Genomic DNA, 9,407 nt, shown 5'->3' with positions numbered 1-9,407 from the left:
GTGGGGGTAACAGTGCAAGGGCACCAGGTCTTCTTGTGAGCGCAAGTGTGTGTGAGTTCACCCATGTAGGGTTGCAGGTGCAAAGGCACGGTGCAGTTGTGCAAGGGGGTGAGTGCATGTGCATGCGTGCACACGCACAAGTGCAAGTCCACGAGGCTGTGTATGCGGTGGTTGTGTTGTGTTTGTTCCTGCCCTCCTACTCACGCACTCGAACCCCTGCACTCCCGTGCACGCGCAGTCGTAAAGGCACGGTGCAGTCACACATGGGTGTGAACACACAGCACAGTTGTGCACGAGGGGCGCGTGCAGTTGTGCAGTGTCAGGAGGCTCGGAGTGCGTGGGGCCTGAGTGCGAGGCAGTCGGGGAGCACAAGCACAAAGTTGTGCTGCAGTTGTGCAAGGCTGCGAGTGCACGTGAGAACACGTGTGTGTGTGTGTGTGGGGAAGGACAGGGCGCAGCAACCCCCCGGTAGCACAAGAGCCGCTTTATTGCCGAGCACACGCACGGGGGATCAATAAGGCAACGGCAGCGATTTAAAGCTCGGGATGGGGGGGGTACGGGGGGGTCCTGGGGTGCAGAGGTGGCCGAGTCGGGGGTGTCCGGGCCTATCCCCGCTCCTGCTGCACCCCGGGGGCGGTGCCGGGGGTCCAGGCGGCCGCCGGTGCCCCCCCCCGGGGCTGGGCCCCGCCTCCCGGGTCCTGCTCCTCGTAGCCGGGGTTGCGGTGTCCGGGGCACAAGCGGCAGAAGCAGCCCCCGGGCCCCGCGCTGTAGTGAGCGAGGAGCGCGGCCACGCTGGAGAACTCGGCGCTGGAGCGCTGGTGGCACGGCCAGAGGGAGAGGTGAGACCCCCCCCAACGAGGCCAGGCACCCCCCGACTGAATGCACCCATGCAGCTGTTGCACCCGTGCAGAGGTGCAGCCGTGTGCCCCAAATCACCCGTGCACCAGCTAGCGAGGCACACGGCTGCAGCCCTGCACCAAATGCACAAATTACCGGCGCGCAAAAATGCACCGAATACCTTTGCACGCGTGCACCAAACGCACCAGTTATCCGTGCACCCGTTTGCAGGTGCACAAAGGCACCTGTGCACCCATTAATCCAATGTGGCAATGCACCGACGCCCCCGTGCACCCATGCACACACGCATCTGTGCAACCGTGAAACAAAGGCATCCGTGCACCCGTGCTGACAAAGCAAATGCACTGAGGCACCACTGTGTTCGTGCACTGATGGCTCTGTGCAGATGCAGCCATGAAGCAAACACACCCCTCTTACCAAATGCATGCACACACTGGTGCATCCATGCACTGATGCACCAAAGCACTTGTGGTGTATAAAATGCACATACCCACCAGTGCAGCCATGCACTTTATGCACCGACCTGTCCAGGCACAGTTGCATCAAGTGCCCTTACCCAGGTGCAGCTGCAGAGCTGCAGCCATGAAACAGCTGCACCCACGCAGCTGTGCATCAAACACATGTTCACACCCAGGCACCAAATGCACCAGTGCAACCACCCACAGATGCACCACTGCATCCATGCACAGATGCCTCAAATGAACAACTGCACCCACGAACAGATGCATCAAATGCACTGCTACAGCCACACCAAATCCACAGGTGCACCAGAGCACAAGTGCTTCCTACGCACTGACACACCAGTGCACCCGTGCACTGACGCACCAAACGTGCCAGCGCACAGACACCCCGAGTGCACCCAGTGCACACAGGTGCAACCATGCATCACTGTGACCACAACGCAAATACACGTGTGCACTCGTGCACCAAACCCCCCGTGCAGGTGCCACCCCCCTCACCTCCACGCAGAACCTGCCCTGGTGTGTCCTGAGGAGCCCGTAGGGGACGACACCGCAGGGCGCCCGCACCCACAGGCACCAGCGCTGGGCCGGGCCGGGCTCGGGGCGCAGCAGGAAGGCACCGGGGACGTCCTGCTGCAGCAGGGCCACCCCGCTGTCCCTGGGGAGGGGACGAGGAGGAGGGTGGGCTCAGGGGACAGGGTGGGGGGACACGGGGAGCAGCGGGGGGTGCTCCCACCTCCTCACCTGGCGATGCCGGCGAAGGTCCAGACGCTCTCAGCCAGGACGCTCTCGTTCTCGGGGAGGAAGCCCACGCTCCTCGGGCCTTTGCTCTCCCAGCCTGCTGCAGGACCGTGTTAAGAGGCACAGACTGCTTTGGGTTGCAGGGACCTTAAAGCCCCCCCAGTGCCCCCCCTGCCATGCTCAGGGACACCTCCCCCAGCCCAGGGTGCTCCAAGCCCCATCCAACCTTCAGCACTGCCAGGGATGGGGCAGCCACAGCTTCTCTGGGAAACCTGGGCCAGGGGCTCAGCACCCTCACCCCAAACAATTTCTTCCCCATCTCCAGCCTCAATCTCCCCTCTCTCTCCCAGTTCCAAGCCATTCCCCCTCATCCCATCCCTCCAGGCCCTTGTCCCAAGTCCCTCCCCAGCTTTCCTGGAGCCCCTTCAGGCACTGGAAGGTGCTCTAAGGTCTCCCCATGGGATCCTTCTCTTCTCCAGCCTCAACACCCCCAACTCTCTCCTCCTGGCTCCAGAGCAGAGCTGCTCCAGCCCTCCCAGCATCACACAATCGTTCTGGTTGGAAAATACCTTTAAGCTCATCATGACCAACTCCACCAAGTCCAGCACCAACCCCTGTGCCTCAGCACCACACCTCTGAAACCCCTCCAGGGATGGGGATCCCACCACCTCCCTGGGCAGCCCGATTCAGGGTTTCATCACCCTTCCAGTGAAGAACTTTCCTCCTAATCTCCAATCTCAACCTCCCCTGCTGCAACTTGAGGCCATTCCCCCCTCTCTCATTGCTTGTTAATTGAGAGAAGACACCAAAAACCACCTTCCTCCAACCATCTTTCACGTCCTCCTCCAGACCCACCAAAAAAACCCCCATGTATCAGGATTATGCCACACCCCCTGTGCCTCAGTTTCCCTCTCCGGGCACTCACCAGTGTCCCGGGGGGGCGGGTGGAGTTGGCTCTCCCCCCCCCAGTCCCGGTAAGCCCCGGAGCGCAGGACTTTGCTCCGGATCGCTTTTTTCCGAACCAGCACCGGGGAGCAGTAAGGGTTTCCCAGGCGCCAGGCTCTGCCCTCCCCCTCCAGACGTCGCTCCTGAAAGGTGGACGGGCCGTGAAAGGAATTTTTGGGGCTTTGCATGCAAAAAAATCCCGTGAAAAAATAAACAAACAAACAAACAAACAAACAAACAAAAACAACCGTGCAAAAAACCAAAGAAAAATGCTGCGCAAAAAATGCTTTGCAAGACACGTTGCAAAAAAAAAAAAAAAAAAAAAAGTGCAATAAAAAAAAAGTGTTCAAAACACCACGCAAAAAATGATATAAAAAATCCCCATAAAACTGAACAACAATAAAAGATGCTGTGAAAAAAAAACCATGCAAAATCACCATGAAAATAAAAAAATGCTGTGCAAATATCCTACACAAAAAATGCAGCACAACACACCCTGCAAAAAAAAGCTTTACAAAAAAAGAAAAAAAAAGAAGAAAAAAAAAAGAAAAAAACAGTTGTGCAAAACACCATGCAGAAGTGCCATGTGAACAATGATGTGCAAAGAAGTGTGAAAAAAAAAAAGTCATACAAATCTCCATGCAGAAGACACCATGCAAAAAGTGTTTTGAAAAAAAATGCTTTGCCAAGAGCACCTTACAAATCACTATGCAAAAATATGCTGTGCAATAAACAGTACCCAAAAATGCAATGGAAAACACTGTGCACTTGCAGTGGTTTTGTTGTTTTTTGGTTTTTTTTAAAAAAAAAGCTGTACAAAAATGGCAGTGCAAAAAGACAGCTGTGCAAAAGTGTACAAATATGCCATGCAAAAAATAGTGCACACAAAAAGTGCCACACACATACTGCTGTGCAAAGAAATGCTGTGCAAAAAGAACAAAACGCTCTGCAAGAAAACCATGCACAGCATCGTGCAAAAACGGGATGCACCACACAAAATGTTCTGCAAGAAAAGGCTGGGCAAGAGCCACCAGGTAAAGACTGGCTAAAAAATGCCGTGCACACGGTGCTGTGCTGCTGACCCCAAAAAGAACCACCAGAACCCGTGCAAGAAAAGGGTTTTTGAACCATCCAGAAAACCTGCTGTGCAATAATGCGCCGTGCAAAAGGTTTTGCAATAAAGGGCTGTGCAAGAATCACTGAGCAAAACGCCACACACAGACACAAAAATGCTGTGCAAAAAGGAGGAGTGCTGTGCCAAAAGAGGCTGTGCAAGAAAATCCATGCAAGGCACCATGCAAAACTGCTGGGCAAGAAAAGGTTGTGCAAGAACTGCCAGGCAAAATGGTGTGCAAAAAAATGATGCAAAGAAAGGCTGTGCAGGAAAAGCCATGCCAGGCACCATGCAGAACTCTGCCGGGCAATAATGCACCATACAAAGCAGGAAAGATGCTGCACAACCCCCTGGGTGCTGTGGAAGAAAAGCCACATCAGGCACTGTGCAAAAATGCTGTGAAAAAAACACGCCGTGCAAGGAAAGGCCGTGTGAGACAGCCTGGAAAACTTCCTGCCTGTAAGAAACCGCCGTGCAAGAAAACACCGTGCAAAAAGCTCATCCGTGCTGCAGCACCCAGCACCCCCCAGGCTGCACCCACCCCTGTGCCCAGCGAGCCGAGGCCGCTGGGTGCGGGCAGGCGCCGGAGGGAGACGAGGGCGTTGACGTTGCGGGACACCTCGTCGGGGTTGAGGGGCTCCCGCAGCACCCCGGCCCCGGGGGGATCCCCCTCCCCCTCCTGCACCTCGGGGTGTGCCAGCAGGTAGCAGAGCTGGAAGGATCGGCAGAGCAGGAGGTGCAGGGTCTGGACCTGGGGGAGGCAAAAGAAACTTCGTGCAAATAATAAAACCACCACCAATATTAATAATAATAGAATCACGGAATGTTCGGGGTTGGGAGGGAGCTCTGGAGATCCCCCAGTCCAACCCCCCTGCCCCAGCAGGATCCCCCAGGGCAGGGCACACAGAACACATCCAGGGGGGGTTGGAAAGGCTCCAGAGAAGGAGACTCCACAACCTCTCTGGGCAGCCTGGGCCAGGGCTCCCTCACCCTCACCCTCCAGAAGTTTCTCCTCAGGTTGAGGTGGAACTTCCCCTGTTCCAGCTCCAACCCATTATTCCTTGTCCTGGGCACCCCAGAACAGAGATTGTCCCCTTCCTCTTGCCCCCCACCCCTCAGCTATTGATGGACATTCAGCAGATCCCCTCTCAGCCTCCTCTCCTCAAGGCTGAGCAGCCCCAGGGCTCTCAGTCTCTCTCCACAGCAGAGATGCTCAAGTCCCTTCAGCACCCTCCCAGCTCTCCCTGGGACTCTCTCCAGTAGCTCCCTGTCCCTCTGCAACTGGGGAGCCCCAAACTGGACCCAGTATTCCAGCTGTGGTCTCATCAGGGCAGAGCTGAGGGGGAGGAGAACCTCCCTGGATCTGCTGGACACACTTTTCCTGATGCCCCCAGGACACCCCTGGAGAATTCCCTGTCCACCAGGACTCCAAGGGCTTTCTCCATGGAGCTGCTTTTCCAGCAGGACATTCCCAAACCTGTCCTGGGGGTTGGGGTTGTTCCTCCCCAGCTGCAGGACTCTACACTTGTCTTTATGGAACTTCATGAGGTTAATAATAATAATAATGAGTTTGGGTTGGTTTTTTTTTGGGGGGGAGGGGGGATGTTGGGTCACACACCTCACCCGGGGGCCCCACAAAGAGGTGGCAGAAGAGGGGGCCGTGGGGGCTGTGGGGGTTCCGGGCCACGAAGGCGAATTGGCTGCTGGCACCACGCCAGGTGCTGTACAGAATCCTTCGGAGAGCGTGGGCCATCAGCAGCGTCTGTGGGGACACGGGGTGGGGGGTTGGGAGGGGGTCACTGGGACCGAGCACCCCTGGAACACCCCCACCCCATCCCCCAGGGTGTGAATGATGGGGGTGCTCCCCCTGTTTGCAGGGCAGGTTGCAAACTGCGAGTGGATGGCAGCTGCAACCCTGTTTGCAAATGCAAAGCAAGAAGCAAAGCTTGGAATGGTGCAATCAGCACCTTCAGCACCCCCCAAGCACCCCCCAGCCCAGCACCCATGGGCCCCCCAAGCACCCCTACCTCTCCATCAGCACCATAGACCTTCAGCCCCTGCAAGCTGAACCTCAGCACCACCGGCCTCCTCCTGGGGCAATCCTGGCCAGCAGAGATGCAGCATTAGGGGAGGAATCACCTGGGGGTCCCCCCAGTTTTTGGGGTCCCCCTTCCAGTTTACCAGTGATGATACCTGACCTTCAGCACCCGCAGCTGCTCCTCCAGCTGCCCTGCTTGCTGCTCCAGGTCCAAGTCCTCCAGCACAAAGGAACCCACATACTGGGGAGGGAACCCAACCATGTCAGGAACACCCCCCCCAAGGCTCCCTGGGACAACCAAACCACCTCGAGATGATGGGTTAGGGGGTGACAGGGATGCACCTGCACCCAAACCTCATCTCGGGGGTCTCATTCTCCCCCCAAGGGTGGGTGGTCACCTCTGCTGGCTTGGTGATGCCCCGGGCTCGGTGCTGGGGAGGGGCAGGATCTGACCCTCTCCCATTGGAAGGTTTCTTCTTCATGGCAGCGGGGGGGTCAGGGCAAAGGCTGGGTCAGGATGGGGTGAAGTGGCTCTGTTGGGGCTACATCTGATTTATCCAGAGCCACCCAGGGTGGCAGAGCAGGAGCAAGCAGCAGGATCCAGGATCGGGCCCCTGGTGACAGTCCCTGGGAGAAGGAAAGGGACAGACAGAGTCTGTCCCAGCTGTCCCCCCCCTTCCCAGCCCCCTGAGCCTGGGGCCATGCTGTGTCCCCATACAGTGGTCCCCAGGTGGTGACCACAATGCAGATGTCCCCAAATGTCAATCCCAAAACAAGCGTCGCTCCATATTGACCCCAATAAACGTGTCCCCAGGTCCTGACCCCAAACCCAGCATGAGGGTCCCTGCATCCCAAACCCAACAGGAAGGTCCCCATGTCTGTGTGACATGTGTGAGTCTGTGTGAGTCCCCATGCCCCAACCCCCATATCCCAGCTCCAGCACAAGGGTCCCTCTGTGACCCCCACTGCCATGCAAGTGTCCCCCGTGCCCTGACCCAGACCCCAGTGCCAAGGTCCCCATGTCCCAGCCCCTCGGAAGGGTGCCCCCCAAGTGCAGCCTAATAGGGTGGTGGTGGTGGGGGGTCTCTAGGCTGCCCCCAGGCCTTTTGCAAGCTCAGGGTTGCCCCTCTCCTTTCTGCCACAATTTGGGGGGGTCTCTCCCCTCCCCCCCAGCCAATCCGCGGGCAGGCAGCCCCAAGCCCCGCCCCCTTTTTCCCACGCTCCATTACTCAATGGACCCCCCGCTTCCCCCCCCAGCCCACCGGCCACCCTGAGGTCCCCAAAGGAGGGATGCTGACCCCAAAACTGGCTGGATGAGTAAGGAGGGAGCAACCCCCTTATCCCCAGAGCCCCCCAGCCCGCTGCGTTTCCCTCCCCTTCGCTCACGGCTCTCGCTTGGATGGCTCCGGAGAAGAAACGCAGCCGATAAATTCCCCAAGCTCCAACTCCTCTCTCGGCCTTTCCCGGTCGTTTTCCTTCCTTGGGTGCCTTTCTTCACCCCGGTGCAGGGATGCTCGACCCGTGGGCGTCAGAGCCTCATCGCCAGCCAGGCCCCGGCCAGCCCGAGCCCACGTCGGGCATGGGGCAGGCGGCAAACTCCCATTTCCTGCCTCCGATCTGCCTGCGATGAATCACTGCAATTTTCCTCCCCGGTTTTCTCCGTTTCTTGGAAGCGGCAGCGAGCCGGCACGCTCGGGCTTTTTTAGAAGACGCGGCTGCAACTGAGGGTTTGGGGTTTGTTGGGTTTGTTGGTTTTTTTGGTGTTTTTTTCCCCCTCCGCGCTAGCGTGCCCCGCAGAGCAGCGATTTCTAACCCTGACGCACACGCGTCCTCGCTCGGTCGCCACCCCCTGCCCCGATGCTCAAATTCTTTCACCCCCCCGGGGAGTTTTGGCCACCGCTTTCTGCTTTGACCCGAAAAAAAAAAAAAAAAAGAGATGGCTCTGACCTGGCTGCAGAGCAGCCGTGCAAACCCAGAGCCTCAAGTCCCCCAGATCTGGCTGAAGTTAAAGCTGTCCCTGGCCCCAGGGATGTGCTTGGCACCTGGAAAGGGAAAGCAACAGTTTGGGGAGGAGATGGGGGCTAAGCCCTAAGGTGCATCCCACAAATCCCCATCTCCCACCTCTGGTGCTCCCAGGGGTGAAAGGGAAAGGGTCAGGATGGTGCTGTTCAAACCTTGGGTCACTGCCAGCCCCGACGGCTTCGAGACGCTGCCCCGGCAGAGCTGGATCCACACTACGGTAGAAATAGTGGGGGGAGGAGGGAAAAAGAAAGAAAAAAAAAGAATAAAAAGCCACAGAAAACCAAGACAGATGGGGCTGAAGGAACAACATAATGGAGCCCAGTCTGGCCAGGAAGTAGAGTCTGGAGAGGAGCGAGCATCAGATCCAGCACCGACCTTCCCAAACCCATGGAGTCTGCTCCACCAGCAACACTGCTCAGGCTTTTCCCCTTCTATCCCAGCTGCAGCTCCTCAGGTGAGGGTCAGTCCTTCAGATTAAATACAACCAGCCCCATAGCTGTTCTTGCTGGCTCAGTGTGCAGAACTCACCTCATTAGTAATTAAAAATCACAACCCAAAAGAGTTTGGTGCTGACTGAGGAATGGTTTTAGCACAAGGCTCTGCCTCGAGATGCTCTGCAGCAAAATTCATCTGTACTCAGGTGTGGAAAAATCCATGTTATCCAAGACCAGTGTTACAGCAAAATGTTCATGGGGAAATGTTACTGGGAAGAGGGAGGTCATAAAATACCATGAAGCTGGGTGAGGAGTCCTCATCCCTGTGAATATCCCAGCCAGGAGAAGCTGTTTCTCAAGCTCAAGCTCACTGTAGTTCCCATCTGGAGGAAAATGCCAGCAAAACCCCCAGGTTGGTACAAGCAGCCCTAGGAATGAGCCATTTACCAATGTTCTAACTGCTTTCCCTCCCTGTGGATTGCTCTTGGATCAGAACTTTCACTCTCTCAGCTCTGCAACAGCTGTGATTTTTGTTCACCTGCTGTTTGCACCCTCATTACAGGACTTAGAACAATTTAGGGCATTTCTATTAGAATTTTTTTAACTCCCAGTTGCTAGAGGTGGCACACTGGGACAGCAACTGAAAAGAATAAATTAAATAAAGCTATTTGTTTTGTTTTTTGCATTTTGCTTCTAGCAGTACTTCCACTCCTCTCAGCACCATACGTGCAAAGCTCTTTTCAAAAGCACATTAATTGAAGAAAAAAAAAAAAAAAGAAAAAAGGTCAGATTGG

At 56.3% G+C, this 9,407-nt stretch overlaps 1 protein-coding gene across 3 annotated transcripts; it reads right to left on the bottom strand.

The window, feature by feature from the left end:
• Nucleotides 1-472: 472 nt before the first annotated feature.
• Nucleotides 473-7,987, bottom strand: SH2D5 (SH2 domain containing 5). 3 transcript variants are annotated; one of them, XM_071767094.1, is made up of 10 exons: nucleotides 7,544-7,987; nucleotides 6,556-6,784; nucleotides 6,318-6,398; nucleotides 6,147-6,221; nucleotides 5,738-5,881; nucleotides 4,661-4,870; nucleotides 2,986-3,148; nucleotides 2,064-2,160; nucleotides 1,818-1,977; nucleotides 473-815 (listed from the first exon to the last, which is right to left on the bottom strand). In XM_071767094.1, the coding sequence occupies exons 2-10, from the start codon at nucleotides 6,637-6,639 to the stop codon at nucleotides 606-608; spliced, it is 1,224 nt and encodes a 407-aa protein (XP_071623195.1). In that variant the 5' UTR covers nucleotides 6,640-6,784; nucleotides 7,544-7,987; the 3' UTR covers nucleotides 473-605. The 3 variants fall into 3 exon arrangements, with proteins under 3 accessions (XP_071623195.1, XP_071623196.1, XP_071623197.1); XM_071767095.1 differs by lacking the exon at nucleotides 7,544-7,987 and having other exon boundaries at nucleotides 570-815; nucleotides 2,064-2,157; nucleotides 6,556-6,756; XM_071767096.1 differs by lacking the exons at nucleotides 473-815; nucleotides 7,544-7,987 and having other exon boundaries at nucleotides 1,560-1,977; nucleotides 6,556-6,756.
• Nucleotides 7,988-9,407: the final 1,420 nt, after the last annotated feature.

Source organism: Heliangelus exortis, chromosome 23 (genome assembly GCF_036169615.1).
Source record: "Heliangelus exortis chromosome 23, bHelExo1.hap1, whole genome shotgun sequence".
Taxonomy (NCBI): domain Eukaryota; kingdom Metazoa; phylum Chordata; class Aves; order Apodiformes; family Trochilidae; genus Heliangelus; species Heliangelus exortis.
This window is presented reverse-complemented; position numbering and strand designations above follow the sequence as displayed.

Bases quoted from the DNA above. Each gene is read 5' to 3' on its own strand.
- SH2D5 (XM_071767094.1), bottom strand. From the start codon at position 6,639: ATGAAGAAGAAACCTTCCAATGGGAGAGGGTCAGATCCTGCCCCTCCC. The intron at 3,149-4,660 runs GTGGGTGCAGCC...TCCACCTTTCAG, and splicing joins TCGGCTCGCTGGGCACAGGG to GAGCGACGTCTGGAGGGGGA. The intron at 816-1,817 runs GTGAGGGGGGTG...CCGTGCCACCAG, and splicing joins AGGGCAGGTTCTGCGTGGAG to CGCTCCAGCGCCGAGTTCTC.